General features: G+C 42.4%; 1 protein-coding gene across 3 annotated transcripts; it reads left to right on the top strand.

Annotated features, from left to right (window-relative positions):
* The first annotated feature begins 32 nt into the window (after positions 1 to 32).
* On the top strand, positions 33 to 18,224 carry LOC110156257 (membrane-anchored junction protein). 3 transcript variants are annotated; one of them, XM_055156597.1, is made up of 10 exons: positions 33 to 121; positions 533 to 640; positions 2,312 to 2,363; positions 2,448 to 2,523; positions 2,682 to 2,792; positions 2,885 to 2,919; positions 11,007 to 11,143; positions 12,110 to 12,167; positions 15,256 to 15,368; positions 16,495 to 18,224. In XM_055156597.1, the coding sequence occupies exons 2-10, from the start codon at positions 540 to 542 to the stop codon at positions 16,541 to 16,543; spliced, it is 732 nt and encodes a 243-aa protein (XP_055012572.1). In that variant the 5' UTR covers positions 33 to 121; positions 533 to 539; the 3' UTR covers positions 16,544 to 18,224. The 3 variants fall into 3 exon arrangements, with proteins under 3 accessions (XP_055012572.1, XP_055012574.1, XP_055012573.1); XM_055156599.1 differs by lacking the exon at positions 12,110 to 12,167; XM_055156598.1 differs by lacking the exon at positions 33 to 121 and having other exon boundaries at positions 400 to 640.
* Positions 18,225 to 23,265: the final 5,041 nt, after the last annotated feature.

Genomic DNA, 23,265 nt, shown 5'->3' with positions numbered 1-23,265 from the left:
GGGCACCGACAGAGGGCAGTGTAGCAGCAACACTCCAACAGCTGAGAAGTGAAGGGAGCCTCCCCTCATCCCGCTTTCAGCTGTTTAAACCTCGGCTGAAACCATAGCTGTTTATTTCGCGGTAAAAGGGACTTAAAATGTTGATAAAAGACAACATACCGTCTAATCTGTAAATGTTGAAAGCTAATGCTTCAATTTAACTTTGACCCATACAACATTTTTTCCAAAAAGTGTAATTGTGTAATGTACTGCACATACACTAGTCTACAGCGATTGCTTTCATTGCATTTTTGTTTTGCCACTAGCTTCAAAATAAGAAAGAATAGGCTAATATGATCAAAGTTTATATAACACACATGTAATATGTAGAATATAGACACATTTCTGCCAGTAAGAGTAACCAGTTGAAGTATGCTTTATCTGTATGTTATTGTCTGCTTACAAAAGCAAAAAATCTAATCAAAAATCTAAATGATAAACTCAGAAGCCTAGTTTACAGTACTGAACTGGCTTTCTGTTTGGGTGTGTTTAGGAGAGCCATGCCACTGCATCCCTTCTCGTTCCCCTTCCCTCAGACGCGCTTCTTTAAGGCTGGGACTAACATCTACAAGTTGAAGATCCGAGGAGGCAGCTCGTACAGGCAAGAGCACATACATCTCTCTAGATCCAGTGCTTTACATCACAGATGAGAATATAAGAAAAACATCTTTTAATAAAATAGCACACAAAAAAGACTTACAGACCATATTCTATAAAATCTGAATATCATGAAAAAGTTAAATATTTTATTTATCACTTGTTTCAGAAAGCCCATATATTATATACACCGATAGAGTGAAGCTGTCAAGCGTTTATTTTTTATGGCTTACAAATAATGAAAACCAAAAATTTTGTGTCTCAGAAAATTTGAATATTGTGCATAGGATCAATTTAAAATGTATTATATATTTTAAACAGATGTGTCAGGCTATCGAAAAGTTTGTTCATGTTCTGTGCACTCTTGGCTGGGCTTCCTTTGGTATGAATTACTGCATCAGTTTGCCATGGCATGGAAGAGATCACCCTGTGGCACTGCTCAGATGGAATGGAAGCCTAGGCTGCTCTGACAGTGGCAGGTCATCTGCACTGGTGTCTCTGGTGTCTCTGATCTTCCTCTTGACAAAACCCCAGAGATTTTCTATGGGTTTCAGGTTAGGCGAGTTTGCAGGACAATCAAGCAGAGTAACACTATGCTCACTGAACCATCTGTTGGTACCTTTGACTGTGTCCTGCTGGAAAATGCAATCAGCATCTCCATAAAGCTTGTCAGCAGAAGGAAGCATGAAGTGCTGTAAAATGTCCTTGTAGGTGGCTTCACTGACTGTGAAGCCACACACAGTGGACCAACACCAGCAGATGACAAATCATCACTGACTGTGGAAACTTCACTCTTAACATCAAGCAACATAGATTCTGTGCTCGCCCATTCTTGGACCTTGATTTCCGGGTTTGGGTCCAGTAAACAGAAAAAATTAATAAAAATTATTTATTCAATATTTTACCAGGTAAGTCAATTGAGAACACCTCATTTGCAATGACGACTTGGCCAAGAGGCAGTATAAAACAGAAGCACAAACAGAACACACTCACATCAACCATAACATGAGACAGTGAAACATTTGCAGATTAAAGATATAAAAGTGTTAAAAGCATGCACATTGATCCTGTAAAACACTCTGGATGGAGTTTTTAGTTGACAGAGGTAAAAATGAACTAAGTTTTAAAGTCTGTTGCTTTGTTTGGATAAAAAGTTACAAACTGTAGCTTTAAGAATGTGTCTGAACATGTTGGGCATTAAATTAAGAAAGTATGAAGTAAACCTGTGCTCTTAGAGTGAGAAAGAATGTGGCATATCCAAAACAAAGAATGATGGAAAGAAACCACCATACAGTACCGTGTTTTCTTTATGTTGGCTGAAGTTAGCAGTCAGGTTGTCAAACAAACAGTTTCAACTGGACTAAGCCAATGATGTTCATTTTGTCTTCTTATATACTTTAACTTCTTGGGTTCTTTTTAAAGACAATGCAGTAAAGTGTATTTACCTTGTTGACATGTTTCGTCTGCTAGCTGTAAGCCAGTTCTGAAGATGGCTTGCAGTTAGCAGCCGAAACATGTCAACAAGGTAAATACACTTTACTGCATTGTCTTTAAAAAGAACCCAAGAAGTTAAAGTTTCAGCTGGAGCTGTAAGGTTGATACATCAGTCAACCAGTATATTGGTCTATCTCTAATGACTAGTCATGCTAATGCTAATCACATTCTCTATCCACAGTGGAGTGGAGGCAACAGGAGGACACTTGTACAACCTTGAGCATGAAATGGAGGTAAACTTTACATTTACTTTAAGTACTGAAGCAGGATTCCTTCATACTTGTAATAATAATAAATGTCTCTCACTGTGCTGTTAGGACATCATCAGGACTGTGCTGGGAAACCTGGAGAGTCTGCAGCCCTTCACCAGCACACACTTCCACATCTACCCCTGTATCCTTTATCTTAGCACAAGCTTTTCAATGTGCACTTTGAACAGAATACTACTATTAAAACTTAAACTATATTTACATATTTTTCTGAAGTGGTTCAGCTCTATAGTACATATTTTCAGAGTTGTTGATGATATTTCCTTAAACTATGGCTCCCAGACAAAAAGCCTTGGGAAAGAGTGTCTCAAGTCATGTGTAAACACGGAGAGGAGGCTCTGAAGGCTTACCCCTTCACTCTGCTGCTGTACCTGGAGAAAAACACGCACAGGGGTGAGTAAGGCCAGCTTTACGAATAGTGTGCAATATGGACCATATGTGAATTCATCTACACTATTCATTTCTTCTTTTGTGTATTGTTACAGATTCATTTACAAGAGACACAGTAGACAGAAGACAAGTGAGTTACCAGGGCTTTATGCAAAGAACTGTATGATTATTTAATATGGGGTTATTTTTGTCTCATTAATATTCACAAATGCACAGATGGTGATCTACAAATTGATTTGATGTGGTTTGATATCCACAAATGCAAATTTAATATTTGTAACTTGTATTTTGGTATTTACAAATAGATGTGTATTTGTAAATATATCTTTTTTCATTTGCAAAAAATGATTTCATTTGTAAAACTAAAAATTCTGTTTGTAAAATGTGATTCGCATTTGTTGATCACAGTTACACGAATCCTCCGATTTCCGATAGACGTAATTTTGAGGCACTCATTTTGAGAAATCCACAGACAGATCCACAAATACAGACACGTACTTGACCAGCAGGGGGCAGCAGCTGCACACGAAACATTTGACACTGCCGAAATGGAAGCGTCTCTTGCTAACTTAACGTCACTTAGGCTAATGTTTACCTTTATCAAACGCCTCAACAGCTAAGGACTAAACCAGAACTGAACCAGGACTAAAACAGGACTAAACCAGAACTGAACCAGGACTGAATTCGGATTAAAACGGAACCGAGTGTCTGAACGGCCCGGAGTTGTACCCGCGCAGACCGCCAGGTGACGGCGGGTCAAAGACCTCCGCGCCGCGCGGGCTAAATGCAGCCGTCACCCGAACGCGCTTAAGGACACCGTGCTCCACGGCTCTGGGTCCTCCCTCTCTCTCTCTCAAGTCAAAGGCTGTGTCCCAATTCAAAGGGCTGCAGCCTCCGAAGGCTGCGAAGGCTGCAGCCCTTGAACTGGCCTCCGCGGACTGCCAGGCCATTGCGGAAATGGGACAGGTCTAGCCCTCGGAGCCGCTCCCCCGTCGCCTAGCAACCGAGGGCCGCTGCTAGCACTTCCTCCGCGTAGATTACGTACACGGATCAGTAAAAAGAATACGGACAGGTCATCAAACTGTCGGATTTTGTGACCAAATTATTTTAATAATTTGCATCCAAATCTTATGGCCAAAAACAAAAATGTATGTTTAACTTTTGCTAAAAGAAACAGCTATATTTAAGGGATACATTTTAATAGACTAAATTATCTTAAAGTTTAAAAAAACTGTGAGATATGCATTACTAAATATTATCATTAAGGATTTGTAAAGAAAGAAAGACATCTCTCCTGAGAAAAGCTGGTTTATTAAACAATCCAAGGAACTTCTGGAAATACTTTATCATAATATGAAGTCAAATATTAAACCCATTACACACACTCTGCATAACAGGTTAGTACAAACAGCTGTATGTCAGTAAATCTCATTGTGTTCCCTTTTTGCTGAAGCAAGTGACAATCAAAAATGAACAAATTATCTTTGCCAAATATGATCATGTGGAATACCACAGCTTATCTGCAGTAGAATAGTACATTCTTATAGTACATGTAATTAGTTACTATCAAAAGAGACACCAAATAAACGGCACATTTCACCATAAATCAAATGTCAGTACAGACTGAAAAACATTCAGAAAAACCTATGAGCAGATGTTTTCATTTGTCTCACACACTTGTTCAGATCATATAAGACTCTGGACCTCCTCCTCAGAGACTCTAGGCATGAACATTGGAGACATGGACAGTGGACTTGGACCACTCAGTCTGATGTGTCTCTCGTCTTCTGGAGGAGGAAGAGCAGAATGGGTGTTAGGTCTGATTGATTCAAAGTTCTGTCCTGCAGAGTGAAAACCTGTAATGACACACACATTAAGAAAACTACAAAACTATTAGAGGAAAATAAGTTTCACAGAGCATGCAGCCCCAAAGAACACCTGGACTCCCCCCGCACTATTTACATTTATTATTATTTATTTATACACAAGGAAGTGAGAAAAACAATTTTGATTCTTTATATGTTTTTCGTATGAAGAATTGACAATAAACGATTTTAACGTTGAACTTAAACTCTGATGTACATTCAGATTCAAAGCCAGTTTATATCTGAAACAGCTAAGTGAATAGAGGAATCCCACACATTTGAGAAATGCATATGTTCACAATTTAAATCATAATTTCAACATGAGCATGATTCATTTGCAGCTCTTATTATTAGTAGAGTTTTCAATGTAACATGCCCCATACCTAATCGTTGGCAGGAATCTGGGTCAGCACCTCCAGCTCAGTGTTGGCTATACTTTGTCACCTGCATTTGACCCATTTTATGAATCACAAGCATCTTGTCAGCCAACAGTTCTGTGGCCCCTGCAGTGTGCCGTGTCCACATACTGGAGGCTGCAGATGAGAAAAGAAAATTCATGTAAAACAGATTTCTCATTGTTATAACATTAGATGTGACAGACCTAACAGACACAGTCAGGTCATATCTACACCAGTGTCTGCACAAATCTGTTAAACGAGCCTCATGTCCATCATAAATCTGACCTGTCCAGGCAGGATTATCTACTTTTCACGTTACAAGACACAGATTGTTAAAAGCAGATAATGTATTCTCTGAATGAAATGCACACGTTGGAGGTTTATATTATGTGATTTACAAGTAAATATGAGCTTTGATGGAGTCAAACTGAGTCTTTTCAGTTGAATGTATGAAATAATGTGTTTTCATCTTAACTCCGAGCTACACTGACCAACTGTTTACATGTTTACACTGTCCGTGAAAACGTGGAGTTTTCTCCTCGTAGCTTCTTTAAATCAGTCTGTGGGCTTCTTTTCCCCGAACAGTAAAAACATGATTAGTGTTTGACGGAAATATGTCCAAATATGAAAGTTTGAGCGGACTTTTCATCGCATTAGCTGCACATTACTAGGCAAACTTTAGCTCAAAACTCTGCGGTTCACGCAGTTAAAAACAAACCTATTTGACAGTTTTGTGGGAGTTATGGTCGTATTTTACGTTTACAGTTGTGTTAGTAATGATTTCCTAAAGTTAAAAGTTACTCAAATGTTTTTCTCCGCTCTCCGTACGGGCTTTTTGCTCCGTGTTTTCGAACATGTGACTGCCGCCGCGCAGTGCATGCTGGGATACTGAAGGTTGCGAAGGATACCATTTTAATAGATCCATGAAGGATACTCGGATGTGTTCTCCGTTCGCGGCCTCCTCTCCATGTAAACGAGGCCGGTTTTAGGGCTGCATGACATAAAAATGAAATGGGACATGCCTTGTTTCACCGGAAGTGACGTATGCGGCCTTAAAACCAGCCTTCGGAGGCTGCAGCCCTTGAATTGGGACACAGCCACAGATTAGTCCTGGTTTAGACCTGGACTGAACCAGAACTGAGCCAGGACTAAAATAGGTCTAAACTAGAACTGAACCAGGACTAGCCTAATCTTTGACTTGAGGGAGGACCCAGAGCGTGGAGCACGGTGTCCTTAAGCACGTTCGGGTGACGGCTGCGTTTTGACCTGCGGTCACCCAGTGGTCTGCGCGGGCTCAACTCCGGGCCGTTCAGACACTCGGTTCCGGTTTAGTCCTGTTTTAGTCCTGGTTCAGTTCTGGTTTAGTCCTGTTTTAGTCCTGGTTCAAACATTAGCCTAAGTGACGTTAAGTTAGCAAGAGACGCTTCCATTTCGGCAGTGTCAAATGTTTCGTGTGCAGCTGCTGCCCCCTGCTGGTCAAGTACGTGTCTGTATTTGTAGATTTCTCAAAATGAGCGCCTCAAAATTACGTCTTATCGGGAATCGGTGGATTCGTGTAACTGTTATGAACAAATGTGAATCACATTTTACAAACAGAATTTTTAGTTTTACAAATGAAATTATTTTTTGCAAATGAAAAAAGATATATTTACAAATACACATCTATTTGTAAATACCAAAATACAAGTTACAAATACTATATTTGCATTTGTGGATATCAAAACACATCAAATCAATTTGTAGATCACCATCTGTGCGTTTGTGAATATTATCCATCCATCCATCCATTTTCGTCCGCTTATCCGGGGCCGGGTCGCGGGGGCAGCAGCCTAAGCAGGGACTCCCAGACTTCCTTCACCCCAGACACGTCCTCCAGCTCCTCCGGGGGGACCCCGAGGCGTTCCCAGGCCAGCCGAGAGACATAGTCCCTCCAGCGTGTCCTGGGTCTTCCCCGGGGCCTCCTCCCGGTGGGACATGCCCGGAACACCTCCCGAGGGAGGCGCCTAGGAGGCATCCGGAACAGATGCCCGAGCCACCTCAACTGGCTCCTCTCGACGTGGTGGAGCAGCGGCTCTACTCCGAGCTCCTCCCGTGTGACTGAGCTCCTCACCCTATCTCTAAGGGGGCGCCCAGCCACCCTGCGGAGGAAACCCATTTCGAGCGCTTGTATCCGCGATCTCATCCTTTCAGTCACTACCCAGAGCTCATGACCATAGGTGAGAGTAGGAACGAAGACTGACCGGTAAATCGAGAGCTTCGCCTTTCGGCTCAGCTCCCTCTTCACCACAACGGTCCGATACAGCGACTGCATCACTGCTGAAGCTGCACCGATCCGCCTGTCAATCTCACGTTCCGTCCTTCCCTCACTCGTGAACAAGACCCCGAGATACTTGAACTCCTCTACTTGAGGCAAAGACTCCCCACCCACCCGGAGAGGGCAAGCCACCTTTTTCTGGTCGAGAACCATGGCCTCAGACTTAGAAGAGCTGATCTTCATCCCAGCCGCCCCAGTGCACATTGCAGGTCCTGGTTCGATGAAGCCAACAGGACACATCATCCGCAAACAGCAGAGATGAGATCCTGTGGTCCCCAAACCGGACCCCCTCCGGCCCCTGACTGCGCCTAGAAATTCTGTCCATAAACACAATGAACAGAACCGGTGACAAAGGGCAGCCCTGGCGGAGTCCAACATGCACCGGGAACAGGTCTGACTTACTGCCGGCAATGCGAACACAGCTCCTGCTCCGGTCATACAGGGACCGGACAGCCCTTAGCAAAGGGCCCCGGACCCCATACTCCCAGAGCACCCCCCACAGGACACCACGAGGGACACGGTCGAATGCCTTCTCCAAGTCCACAAAGCACATGTGGACTGGTTGGGCAAACTCCCATGAACCCTTGAGCACCCGATGGAGAGTGTAGAGCTGGTCCAGTGTTCCACGGCCAGGACGAAAACCACATTGCTCTTCCTGGATCTGAGGTTCGACTATCGGCCGGATTCTCCTCTCCAGTGCCCTGGCATAGACCTTACCGGGAAGGCTGAGGAGTGTGATCGCCCTATAGTTGGAGCACACCCTCCGGTCCCCCTTCTTATACAGAGGGGCCACCACCCCGGTTTGCCAGTCCAAGGGTACTGTCCACGACTGCCATGCGATGTTGAAGAGGCGTGTCAGCCAAGACAGCCCCACAACATCCAGAGACTTAAGGTACTCAGGACGGATCTCATCCAACCACCAAGGAGCTTTCCAACCACCTCAGTGACTTCAGCCAGGGTGATGGATGAGTCCGCCTCCGAGTCCCCAGCCTCGGCCTCCTCCTCGGAAGACGTGACGGTGGGATTGAGGAGATCCTCAAAGTATTCCTTCCTGGGCCGGACAACGTCCCCAGTCGAGGTCAGCAGGTCTCCCCCCACACTGTAAACAGTGTTGGCGAAGAACTGCTTCCCCCTCCTGAGGCGCCGGACGGTTTGCCAGAATCTCTTTGAGGCCGTCCGATAGTCCTTCTCCATGGCCTCCCCGAACTCCTCCCAGCTCCGAGTTTTTGCCTCCACAACCGCACGGGCTGCAGCACGCTTGGCCTGCCGATACCCGTCAGCTGCTTCAGGAGTCCCCCGAGCCAGCAAGGCCCGATAGGACTCCTTCTTCAGCTTGACGGCATCCCTTACTTCCGGTGTCCACCACCGGGTTCGGGGATTGCCGCCGCGACAGGCACCACAGACCTTACGCCCACAGCTCCGAGCAGCCGCATCGACAATAGAGGCCGAGAATGAAGCCCACTCGGACTCCATATCTCCAGCCTCCCCCGGAATCCGGAAGAAGTCCTCCCAGAGGTGCGAGTTGAAAGTCCCTCTGACAGAGGGCTCCGCCAGACGTTCCCAACAGACGCTCACTACACACTTGGGCCTGCCAGGTCTTTCCGGCTTCCTCCTCCACCAGGGAACCCAACTCACAACCAGGTGGTGATCAGTTGACAGCTCAACCCCTCTCTTCACCCGAGTGTGCAAGACACGCGGCCAGAGATCAGATGACACGACTACAAAGTCGATCATTGACCTCCAGCCTAGGGTGTCCTGGTGCCACCTGCACTTATGGGCACCCTTGTGCTCGAACATGGTGTTTGTTATGGACAAACCGTGACTAGCACAGAAGTCCAATAACAAAACACCGCTCGGGTTCAGATCGGGGAGGCCGTTCCTCCCAATCACCCCTCTCCAATTGTCACTGTCGTTGCCCACGTGGGCATTGAAGTCCCCCAGGAGAACAACGGAGTCCCCGGTCGGTGCACTGTCTAGTACCCCTCCCAAGGACTCCAAGAAGGCCGGGTACTCAGCACTGCTGTTTGGCCCGTAGGCCGACACCACAGTGAGAGACCTGTCCCCGACCCGAAGGCGCAGGGACGCGACCCTCTCGTTCACCGGGGTGAACTCCAACACGCAGCGGCTGAGCTGTGGGGCGATGAGCAGGCCCACACCAGCCCGCCGCCGCTCCCCGCGGCCAACGCTAGAGAAATGGAGAGTCCAGCCCCTCTCAAGGAGTTGGGTTCCAGAGCCCAAACTGTGCGTGGAGGTGAGGCCGACTATGTCTAGTCGGTAACGCTCAACCTCCCGCACAAGCTCAGGCTCCTTCCCCCCCCAGCGAGGTGACATTCCATGTCCCCAGAGCTAGTCTCCATGTCCGGAGATCCGGTCGTTGAGGCTCCCGCCGTCGACTGCCGCCCAGTTCTCTCTGCACCGGCCCCATATGGCTCCTCCCGCGGGTGGTGGGCCCACGTGAGGACGGCCCCACGTCACTCCTTCGGGCTAAGCCCGGCCGGGCCCCGTGGGGGAAGGCCCGGCCACCAGGCGCTCGCTGACAAGCACCCACCCCAGGCCTGGCTCCAGGGTGAGGCCCCGGTGACGCCAATCCGGGCGACGTAACTGGCCTCTGAGTGGACATCATCATATGGGACTTCTGAACCGTTCTTCGTCTGACCTGTCCCCCCAGACCTGTTTGCCTTGGGTGACCCTACCAGGGGCATGAAGCCCCCGACAACATAGCTCCCGGGATCATTCGGGCACTCAAACCCCTCCACCACGATAAGGTGACAGTTCAAGGAGGGGTTTGTGAATATTAATGAGACAAAATAACCCCATAATTTAAAAGTGCAATGTGTAACTTTTGTGATGGCAGTTACACTACCTACTTGTGTCCATGAGATGTTACGTTGATTCATGTGGATAGTTCCCTTTTTAGAGATATACTGATCATAAACCAGGTCAACAAATTCTGGAATGTGCCTATGCAGCCTGTTTATAAACCACAGAGACTTCTGTTGGGCAAATTCTATTTATAAAAATAGTGCTAATCTATTCTACAATACATTCCATCTTTGCAGGTTTGAAGGTCAAATGCCATCTATTTAATTTGTGAGATATATAACAGAGTATAACATTACATGTACGTTACATTACTTAAAGGGCCCGTACTTTTTACTCTAATTGTTACTGTTTTCTGATCTTTGTTATAATGTTGTGTTCTCATCACAAATATCCATGGAGTTGTGTTGTATTCATACATATTTAAAACACAGATCCTGTATATCTAGGCTCAAACAGAATGTGGTAATACATGAAATGCTCCACTGTGTTTTTCAACTCCATACACCTTCACTAGAATTATTCATGAAAATTATTCAAATTGCAAACTCTTTACTAAACAAAAGCTAAATAGTAACATGAAAACTACCATGACATCACAAGATGGAACAAAGCATTTTGAACATTGGACATGTAAACAGGTACAAGTCCAATTATGTTTTTGATGAGAGAACATTATAACAGAACATTATAACATGGCTCACAAGAATACATTTTGTATAATACAGGACCTTGTAAAAGGAAAAAAAAAATTCTCTTTTTACCACCCTCTTGGTTATTAGCTGTGGTGCATACTGAGCGGGTCGAGTTTGTGTTACAGGAGGCATCTGAAGAGCCACAGCAGGACCTGTATGAGCACTCATCTAAACGGCAGATGACAGACTCACCACTAGAGGATGCTATTCTACAGGACATGGTGGAGGACATGGAGGCTGAGACTGTAGTGTCTGTGCTCAGGTCAGTGGCCACGATCATAAGCAGGCATTTCATTGTCATTCAACATAAACAGACACAAATGTACTGTTTTTAATCCATTGAAGTTACAAATCTGGTAATTTATGTGAACAGCTGAATAAGGGACTTCAGAAATGTCAAATTCAACCTTTTTTGTTATTTATGAATTAATTTATGTTTTTTATTATTTAATATTTTCCTATAAAAATAAGTGTTGGGTATTAAAGTGCCCTAAATTGATTCTTGGGGGCTGAAAAACATGTGTTAGGGAAAAACACATCTGATTGGATGATCACATTTGGCCAGGGTTGAAACACAACAGAGGGAGTGATGACCAGACTAATATTCATATAAAAAATACAGAGATATCAGTACATGCCAGGCAACATATAGAACAGACTTTTTATTGTTGGAAATGTTGAATTCAGATACATTTTTTAAATATGTATATGTATTTTTTTTAATGAACACTCTTACTAAATCAGTATATTTTAGTGACAGAGCCGAGCGAGCCGTGCGTTCTGTAGTTATAAAAGAGCTGAGGCGCCAGTTCACTCAGCTGACAGTCAGAGCAGTGAGGCGCACATGATCATTTCAAACACTAATACAGTGAGTGTGAGTGCGCAGCCTGTGTAAACATCCTGTCCACACAACCCCCAGGTGATGGCAAGTTATATACAATACAACTTTTAATAGGGACTCAAGAAATAAAGCCTTAAAGAGGGGGTATTAAGCAAAATCATCTTCTGGGAGCTTTCTACCATCACTATTATATCACATTTATCAAATGCTCAGGCGTAAGCCTGCGACATCCATGCTCCCACACAACAATTCTCCATAAATATACAAAAGCAGGATACAAAATAATACACTACAACTTCACAAATCAGATGCGATGTGTCATCGTTTTATTCATGGAACGCACACAGGTTTAAATCTAGTAAATAGCAGAGTGCTTTTCTGTTGCAGCCCATATGAAACAAAGCTACTTTTGAGGCACTCTTCTGACGAGGACGCCAAAGACAAGGTGAACAGTCATGCATTTCTTCTGTGAGGCTTCATCATTTTAAATGAGCACACTCATTACAATCAGTGGCCCAAGCTCCTGGTTAGAGAGCTGTGTGCTCAGCCCCTGTGCTGTGTGCCTGGGGCTGGCATGAGCACACACAGGTACAGGGTCAGACACATGAGCTCACCTCACTTCCTCACTGCTGCGGCTGCTCTCATTAGTCTGGTTTATGACTACAGGAAAAAGTGTCCAGCATGTATGATTTAGAGCTGCACATTTCACATGACATGCTCCAAATGAGATGATAGGGTGAGCTCATGTAAAGATGATGTATTCCCTGTCCCCAGAGGCTCCTCCTGCTCTCACAAAAACACAAGCACAACAAACCATTCGTGTTTGGGTGTCATGTACTGCTACATTCTGCATGTTCACAGGGGAGAAACACTTCACAATATCTGTAACTCTTCCAAATAGAATGGAATACACCTAAGGACTACACCATGCAGTGTCGACAGTGTTGCAGAGTAATGCTTTACGGTCTTCTTCTCCATGGAGACTAGCAATTCAAAATGACTATTTTAGCAATTTAACACCTCAGAGTGGTTATGTATAGATAAAAATGAGTTGAATGATTTGGAATATTCCAGGCATAGTAATAACATCTTACAAAAGGTCTAATAATTCCACTGTCTTTGTTATTAAAAGGGGTCAGTCCATATGAAATCAGCCGCCCTCCCCTATGAGCCATCTCAGATTTGGCTGAAAAAAAAAAAAAATCTAAAATTACCAAATGAAAGAATTTTACCTCAGTCCCTTGAGTCGTTCCTGAGTTATAGCCTGTTGAAATTTTGGGGCCATGCCCAATTTTTCTGAAGCCTTAATTTATAAGCATGTTTGAGAGACCATAACTTCATAAAAAATAGATAAAATTTGTATTATTGTAGATTCTTGTTCACAGAGTCTGAATCTGTTGTCAAATATTGGGTATCTTTATTAAGGGGGTGCTGTGGGCTTCCAAAATCTCACATTTGGTTGCCACTCATTTATTTTTTTATTTTTTTGAGGTCCAAGATCTATTTACTCCAAGCAGATATTTACAAACTAACTGCTGAACCTGAATATTTGAGAGAATGACAATTTCTGACAACAATCTCACACTTTTCTGAGCTTTCATGTGGATGGTGTAGAGTCCCAAATATGTTCACAGACCAAACGTGATCCTTGAAAACGGCTGATTTCATACGGACTGACCCAATGGTGTTTCAGACTCAATGATTACGATGATCAAAATACAACATATTATACGGCAGGTATTGTTTTATAGTCAGCTGTCACGATTAGTCAATTAATCATTCCAGTTGAGTTTGAATTTTGTTTATTTGGTGACAGTTTAGATCCCCTTCCTTATGTAGGCATTAGACTTTGAGAGAAACTTCAGTCTCCAAGGCAAAAAGATGGTGTGGGAATTCAACCCCACAATCTCCTGTAATAGGCTAGCCTGGCTTATGTCAGATTGATATATATGTGTGTGTGTGTGTGTGTGTGTGTGTATACACACACACACACACATACACTCGCACACACATCTCACGCACACGCAGACGTGTTCAAAATTGTTGATACCCCTCTGGTAATGAAAGGCAATGGTCACTGAAATAACTGAGAAAAGCAATAATAAATAAAAACAAAAATGAAAAATAACCAATGAAAATCAGACACTGTTTTTGAATTGTTGATCAATAGAATAATTTAAAAAACAAACTAAAGATACTGGTCTGGACAAAAATTATGGTACCTCTAGAAAAGACTGTAAGTAACTGGACAACAGGGACATGTTAAACTTAAGTGTGTCCTTTAATTGGCATCATAGGTGTCATTAAACTTGTCCTCAGTCAGTCTGCCTGTTTAAAGGGGACATGTGTCATTGTGCTGTTTGGAGACATGATGGACACAACACTGAACATGGAGCAGAAAAAGAGAAGAAGAGAACTGTGTCAGGAGACTAGAAAGGAAATGAGAGACAAGCAGGATAAAGATAAAGGCCATAAGACCATCTCCAAGCAGCTTGATGTTCCTGTGATTACACAGGAACATTACACAATTACACATGTTCTAGAAAAATTTATGACAAATTGAAGAGATAGATCATACAAATGGAACCGAAGAGCCCAGAACAATCAACAAAGAAATTAAACGTGAACACGAAGGGCCAAGTACATCCGTGTCAGATCACACCATCTGTTACTCTTTTAACCAAAGTGGACTTCATGTGAGGACACCACTGTTGAGAGAAAATCATAAAAAAGTGAGACTGGAATTTGTCACGATGCAGACTGACAAGCCACTAAGCTTCTGGGAGAATGTCCTTTGGACAGATGAGACAAAACTGGAGCTCTCTGGCAAAACACATCAGCTCTATGTTCACAGACACAAAAATGAAACACACCAAGAAAGGAACACTGTCCCTACTGTGAAACATGGAGGAGACTTGGTTTTCTTCTTGGGCTGTTTTGCTGCATCTGGCACAGAGTGTCTTAAATCTGTGCAAGGTACAACAAAATTTCAAAACTCTCAAGGTATTTTGGAACAAAATGTGTTACCTAGTGTCAGAAAGCTTGGTCTTCGTTGTAGGTCATGGGTCTTCCATCTGGATAATGACCCAAAACACACAGCTAAAAACACCCAAGAATGGCTAAGAACAAAACACTGGACTGTTCTGGAGTGTTCTTCTGTGAGCCCAGATCTCAATCCTATTGAAAAGGTGAAATGAGCTGAAACATGCTGTCTGGAGAAGGCACCCTTCAAACCTGAGACAACTAGAACAGTTTGCTCACGTTAAGTGGGTCAAAATACCAGTTGACCAGTGCAGAAGTGTCACTGACACAGAAATCATTTGTTTGCAGAGTTTGCTTCAAAAGGTTGTGCAACAAAATATTAAGTTAAGGGAACCATCATTTTTGTCCAGGCCAGTTTCATTATTTTGTTTTTTTCTAATGATTCTGTTGAACCACAGGTGAAAACAATTTTTGATTTATGTAGGACTATTTTCAGTAAATTTTTATTTAATATTGAATGAATCACAGCATGTGTTTTTTTTCCTTTGCAGTTTGCTGATGTGGATTCAGTCTCAGATGAAGAAGAAGGTGATGAGAAGGAGGATGAAGAGGCTGGTGGTGAAGACTCTTCGATGAGGCCGGGCATGCTGTCCACACTGGCAAGGTTAGTTCTGTATTGCACATGTTTGTGGAGGTTAGTTCTGTACTGCACAAGTTTGATAGAGGTTAGTTCTGTACTGCACATGTTTGTGGATATTAGTTCTGTACATGTTTGATGGAGGCAGTCAGACAGGTGGAAGTGATGGTGTCTGAGTCTGACAGTGCAGCGGATACTGAAGCTGACAGGGGAAATCCAAGCTTGGACCAGTCCCAGCCTTTCACAACTATTACCAATTATTACAATATCAACTTGTATTTCATGGTATTCTTTGGAAGTATCATTTAGATGCACTGGCCGCGGAACTTTTGTTGCTGTTGTACACTGGAGTTTTAGACTGTTAATTCAATTGAATGGGACATATTATGTGAAAATTACTTTGAAGAGCTTTTAACAATATTCCCTTTTCATTAGCCCACTCAGACTTTTCAGTGGATTCAATCATGTTTGTAATCCTGTATTGTATTTGAGTCATGCACCTTCAACATATTTATGATTTAACTTCTAAGTGTTTGTGCTAGTTTTAGCAAGTTCAAATACATTATTAAATAAATGGTTAAAGGTCCTATATTAAGCAAAATTGACTTGTGCTGTTCTCTCCTCAAAAGCACACCTGGAGTTTTGTTTCATTCACACATGTTTGAGCAACCCCACATATTAGTCTGTCTACATCTCCAAAGCTCAAAATGCCTGTTCCACTTTGTGATGTCATGTAGTAGTAGTTTTCACATTAACACCTCCTTTTACCTTTTGTTCCAGGGCTGAAATGATCCAAATTATTGTAGTGAAGGTATATGGAGTTTAAAAACACAGAGCAGTGGAGCACTTCCTGTATTACCACATGACATCACAAGGTGGAACATAGTGTTTTCAGTTTGAGAGAAGAACTCAGCCTAAATGTGCATGTGTTAAACATGCTTGAAACTCAACTCCAGGTCTGTTTTTGTTGAGACATTGTAACAAAAGGTATGATATGCACCCTTTGAAAAAATTGAGGTTAGGGTTTAGGTGAAGGTTTGGCAAGAAGTGACTATGTTTAGGGTTAGAGTCAGTCTCCAGGACATGAATGAAAGTGGAAATATTTGTCCTCAAAAGCACTGAACCAGAATGTGTGTCTATGTGTTTGTTTCAGGCGCATCTACCCCTTCTCCCTGTTCTTCAGATCCTCTTCACACTCATGAGTCCCTGACCAGCCTCTGCTGCACCGCTACTGCTGCTACACTCTCATCAGACTGCACGTATTATTATTGTATGCAAAACAACAAAATCCCACAGATCAGGTGGGTGCTTAGTTCTGTCTTTATGTGTGAGTTGTATGTATTTCATTGTGTTATCTGTTATAAACACATGGTTGTATTTACTGTAATCTATGTATTCATGTTAAAATGTATTACTTGTTCTTAACAATAAGTACATTTTAGGAAGTTACTCCTGTATTGATTTGATTCTGCTGAAGTAGAGCACAGATGTGATCTGCACACAGTCACTGGCTTTCCTAAAATGTGACTTGCTAAAGTACCTAAAACTCCATGTTTCCCCCAAAAATTGCTCCAAACAATCTGGGCACACAACATCCAGCAAGGATCCATAGCAAGGACCACAAATGTATGTTACGTTCACAAAGTAACATTTCACTTAAATATAAAATAATTTGTTATAAACAGTACTAACAAAATGTGTTTATCTGGGATGTAAATGATTTGTTCTAATTGCATATATAAAGCCATATTTTTACTGTATTCATTAGTGAAAAAGACAAATGTGATGCAGACTGGGGCAGGGTGCACAAATATTGGCCAAATTTCCCATTCCTCTATACCAATATATGTGAGAAATTGTCAGATATCACTGATGACCCTTCCCTACAGTGAACACAGTAACACACTCAGCTTTGTGATCACTTAGGCAACAGGCAGTTGGGTTTGTGTCAATATCTTAGCTTTAGTCCAAGAACAAACCCTAATGTGTGTTCCCCAGTGCACAGGAGATGGGCTGAGTATTTTGGAGGAGAGTGTCCATTCCTGATCACAGATGTTCTTGTGTTAATTGCCCTAACTGCTCCAGAACTGCTCTGTAATGGACTGAGGCGGTGAGAGTGCAGAGAGTGCCTGTTGACAGGACAGAGCAGAGCTGAGCTTTCTTCAGGTAATTGTTTCACACAAAGCTCCAGTCTTTCCACTTGGCTATATACCTCCAGTTCTTTTGTGGAAACTCCTCCCCCAGCCTGTCACTCACTGCACACCTGCAGGGACAGAGCACGCCACAGGGCAAGGGAACAGCACCTATTTGCCTCCTTGGATTCATTCTATTTAGGCCTGTCACTGTAATTACTAATAATAATTACTAATTGACTTATTGTTCAATATATTCAAGCTGGAACAATAAATATTTCAGCTATTTTTTTATGTAATTTGTTAAGATTTGAGCTGTAGAGGACTTCCAGTAACTTTCAGGACTAACTGTTCATACTCATACTGCCATTTGCTGTAGCTCAGGCCTTTAATGATACTGTTTGGTTTTTTTTAAACTAGGCTTACTGGGAGTATCCTACTTTATTTGTATTGTGTCAGTGGTATAAAGTAGTTTGAGTATTATCATTTATTCTGATATTCCTCTGTAATAATTTATTCTGTGACAGATTGTGCTATCATCACATCCTCATTGTGTTGATGTTGAGTTTTTCATGTGCTTTTATTTAGAGTTGTGCTTGTGTCTGCCCTATAGGTAGAATTTTTGACACCTGTGGATCATTATGCTATAATTTGGGCTAGATTGGAGTAATGAATACAGGGGAATAAAGATGACTTAAACATGCATGAATCACTCAAAATACAAATTCAGAGAAAACAATTATACCATTGTTAAAAGCTCTAAAAAAAATAAATTTTGCAGGATAGGTCTGCTGTAAATATCTCCTTTGCCACTCGTACATTTCTCTTTATTTCTAGAAAGTCAGAACTGAGCTCCACATAATTGCTTTTACTGGAAAAGATTATCTGGTGCACTGCAAAAACAACACAGTTGAACATATCTATCTATCTTGCGTTTATTTAGTTACCAGTGTTTGTATTTACTACAGAAAATCTGCAACTGCTTACTGTGAGAGGACTCGCCTTTCCTCAGAGCTTACCTGGTGGCGCCACGTGCTTGTCTACATGGATGTTTAATGCCATACCGTGGAACATTCCAGGCCAAGCAATAATGTCTTCATAGAGATGAACAGAAACGTTACTTCATGAACCTGTTTGTGCAGTACAAATAAGAATCTTGATTAAAAAACCTAAGCTATTGGGGATTTGAAAATATTTGATCTCTATTTGATTAAAATGGGATTAATTGCAGCTCTCCTTAATACAGCACTTTAGTGAAATGTGCGTTTGTGTGAGTTTACGCAGAGGATAAACGGGTCAGGCAGAGTGGCACCTCACCTCATGTCATAGAGGAGCAGGAAAAGTTTGCCTAATCCGCTCTCAGATTGTCTTAGAGCCCAAAATAACACAGCCCACGCCCCACACGCTGATCTTAAAATAACAGGACGCCACAAGTGGAAGCGGACACATTAATGATATTGTAGGCCGTCTCCACGGCAACGTGGCGCATAGGAGCCACGCTGCCACACAAACAGCTTGAGTCACTGCACTAGAGTGGGGCTAATGCGCTCCCCTGTGGTGAGAGCACATTTACAGTCAACAGCCTAATGGGAATGAGGGTGGGAGGGGCCAGGCTGAGCTCACACATTCCATTTTCCATTGACATAACTGTTTGATGACAATTGTGTTTTCCTTAGGAGCAGAGTGTGTTCAGAGGAAGCCCCTCACTCATAAATATGGGCTCATAAAACCTGGAGCAAAGCCACTCGCTGAATCTATTTAAAAAAAACATCACTAATAAAAGTGTATACATACTCAGGTTAACTTTTCACTCTCCATAATTAACTGGTTAAGTAACGGCCCTTTACCTGATGTTTTTCCTCAGGCATTTAATCAAAATGTGTGCTGTCCCAGTTTAGATCCCCAGGCATTTAATCAAAATGTGTGCTGTCCCAGTTTAGATATATTATTTAAGAGGATATTGTCTCAAAATAAGTCTGCTATACTGTCTGCATCAAATTTTTATAGCGTTTTATGATCTGATAGTCAGGAAGGGCTTATAAACTCTTCACAGTGAATAAATAAGGTAAGTGCGGAATAACTTTGGACCACTGTAAACTGTTCTGCTATTTTTCACATTTTTAAGTCAGTAAAATCAGGTACAGCACCTTTATTGTTCCCACAGGGAAATTTGACCCATCCTTCAATGTTACTGTGGGGCAATGGGTGTAGGGACCCATTTCCAGATCTTGAGCCAGGCTTGGTCATCAGGTCTGACATTTTGGGTTGATGGGGGAAACCGGAGTGCCCAAAGGAAACCATCCAGACCCAGGGAGAAACATACAAACCCCACACAGAAAACCCTGCGAGTCAAACCCAGAACCTTCTTACTGTGAGACATCTGGTAGTTCAGTCGTCTTAAATAATCTTGATTTGAATTATGGCCATTATGAACCAGATCAAGTTGATTATGATATTTACCCTAATGAACTTGAAAGAATTAATACTTCTGCGAGTTTCTTTTTTTCTTTTTTTTTCCTTAGATGGGGTTAGACTATTTTGATGAGTGGATTTTTGGCAGCATTCTCCATTTTCTGATTGTCAGGCAGGAAGAAATCGATGAGCTCATTATTAAAGACCTTACAATGAACACAAAGAGGCCGCTTGAATTTTGATTAAGTAATTATACCCTGCAAGTTACAACAAACCAAGTCCTTACAGTAGTTCTATTGCTTTATTTTAGCTCTGTCTCTACGTCAGCTTCATCCAAAGACATTGACCTCAGATGGACTTGTGGATGCTGAAATGGCTAAAACAGTTGCTAAGTGACTTGCCCTGGTGAAATCCTCAGTACTAAATTTGTCTTGTATTTAGTAATGTTTGAATGCAGTAACTCATAACCCTCTTGCTACTCAATCTCCCCACAGAGACCAGTAAAGCTATCAGCTTCTGCACACAGTGACCCACGGCAGCACGGACCCACGGCAGCACGGACCCGCACCAGCACTGACCCATACCAGCACGGACCCACAGCAGCACGGCCCCACAGCTGTCACACCATGGCAACACCATGAATGATTTATGATTTTATAAAGTGATTGAATATTCTGCAGCATGTGATTATGACTTTACGGTGTGTAGGGGGAGTGTGTTCATTCATAAAGCTGCTGCACACACTGTCTCTGACCCAGACACACATGACGACCACAAGTGCCCCACCAACCACAGGCACCAGATGACAGAAACACGCAGACAGGAAATGGAACTTCAACATCCACCTCTGTTATGGTTTGTGTCCTGACCTGGAGTCTAGTACTGTTTTATAGTCCCTGCACATTACTGTAATTGACTGGATCATTTGGAAACTTGTAACTTTGAGGAGATTCTTAAACTTGTACTTGTACTTGTAATTGAGTATAATTCTAGGGCTGCATGATTGCAGTTAGATTTGTGATGTTAAAAAAAAGAAAAAATAATGTTCAGTGCACATTGTAAAGAGACATGAACCCTCCAAACACCGATAGTGTTGTCCAGTCCAGTCTAGTGCAGTCCAGTCTGGCTATGCAGCTGTTCTAGTGAGTATTATACCTTTGATGACGTAGGCCAAGATAGCAAGGACAGAGCTGGCAGAGCGGGGAAATTCACTCTCTCTATTCTTGTGTGGAGAGGTTTAAACTACAGGTCCAAGGTTTTTCTAGATATTTTGCTCTTTGCAGAGAACATTCTGTTATCAAAATAATTGCTGCTTTTGCAATTTGATAATTGTGCCAACTGAAATTGTGATTTGATTTTGATATATTGTGCAGCCTTACTAGCCAACTGTGATGAGTCACATTTAAATATCAAAAGAATTACTGAGCACAGTAAAAGTCCCACTTGTCCAAATTTAAGTTTAAACTATTTCATTATTAATATTATGCATAAAAGACTGATGTCAAATGCTACAACTATTGTGAAAATGAGTGCTTTGAATAGGCCATTCTCATTCCACCACTGCTTAGGTTAGGCTCTAAAATGTTTCCTGTCTTTAGCCTCTCAGCCTCAGCTAAGCTACAGAAAACCTCCATCTACCACTGAGGAGCAACAACTCTACTCAGAGCTTGTTACACAGGCAACACTCCTCTTCTAGATGTTGAAGACCTCTGCACATCTTTATAAGCTGGTGACGCCAGTAAGCCATGTCACTGATCAGATCTGCGGAGAGAGGCGCACCCTTCCCGGCAAAATGCCAACTATAACATTGTTTTATTGAAATGTCATGAGGATTTTAAAAAGGCCCAAACTTTCAGCATGATAAGTAAACAAATGTAACTGAATTCAACCAATGGGCAGTCTAGTCTCTGGTCGACTCGTGTGTTTGGGCTGCAGTATGAGACCCCTCCTCCTCTGCACATGGAAAGCCCACTCTCTGCTCTTGGATTCACTCGGGTCCTGACATATTAACCAGCTTTGCCTCATCGTTTGTGGAACTAACCACTTTTCCCTGTTTTCCTGAGCAGGTTCCCACATGGAGATGGAGGGACATGAGTGTCTGGTGCCAGTGCCCTTTTCGAGACTCCAGCAGGTCAAAGTGGCGCCTTCATTGGATTACACTGTAAATGCAAGTGTGCCTTGAAAAAGAATGAAGGAGAAGGAGTTAATATATGTAAATTAAGATATACAGCATTAGAATATATCAGAAATATGCTGTCTGCATTTCTAAATGATGGTACAAGGTGAAGGTTTGCAACTAACGATTGTTTTGGTAATGGATTAATCTGGTTGTTATCTCAATTAATTACTGACTTTTTAGATCACAAAAAAGATTTTCACACATTTTCAATGGACTGTTAAAATATAACGTGATTATAGACTTTCATTACATTATCATCACCATCAGCGGACAGGAGCGCACCTTTAGGGCCAGCCTTTTGTCCCTGTCCTACTCCACAGACACACTCTGGAAGTGGTTAATTCCATTTGCGGCATGGTGGATGAGTGGCTAGCACTCATGCCTCACAGCAAGAAGGTTCTGGGTTCAATCACCCGGGCCTTTCTGTGTGGAGTTTGCATGTTTCTCTCCGTGTCTGGATGGGTTTCCTCCAGGCTCTCCAGTTTCCCCCATCAACCCAAAACATGCTACAGGTCTCCAGGAACAACAGTTAAATCAGTTAAATACAATCAATCAATGAACCTGTCCAGGGATGACGGTGGAAATTAGCACTGATGCTACAACCTGGTACAATGCACCTCTCCTGTTAAGGTGAAAGTAAAAATTGTGTGCTGTCCTTGTCTCAAATAAATAAACAAATAAGTTCGTCTGTACAACACTTCACTATAAATGATGAATGCAGATAATGGACTGCTGTATTATTACTTTGTTTCATTGTTGAAAATTCTCAATGATCTATCGATCCATCTATCTATTTTTCAGTAACCTTAGAAGTACAAATGACAATGTGCTGGTAGAATGAGAAAATTGTGCAAATTTAAAGTTGCACTACGTAACTGTTCTGGTGAAGCGTACATCACCTGCATCTCCCTGGAGATGTGATTTCTTTGCATGTTAATCAAAGTATTTTTGAGAAAAAACATACCTGTCATTTTATAGATGCAAGGTAAAACTGTTTAATGCCAGTCTCAGCAAACTTATGACATCTCTGTGGTATATCCTCCAGGTCACACAGTGCACCTGAATTATGACATTCACAAAGCAAGAAAAATCTTTGTTTTGTTTCATTCACTCATGTTTGAGTGACCCTTTATTAGTGTGTCTCTGGCTCAAAATTATCTATTCTATCTTGCCATGTCATGTAGTGGCAGTTTAAATGTTA

Source organism: Boleophthalmus pectinirostris, unplaced genomic scaffold, assembly GCF_026225935.1.
Source record: "Boleophthalmus pectinirostris isolate CB_2022bp ecotype Guang Dong unplaced genomic scaffold, ASM2622593v1 HiC_scaffold_20, whole genome shotgun sequence".
NCBI lineage: Eukaryota > Metazoa > Chordata > Actinopteri > Gobiiformes > Gobiidae > Boleophthalmus > Boleophthalmus pectinirostris.
This window is presented reverse-complemented; position numbering and strand designations above follow the sequence as displayed.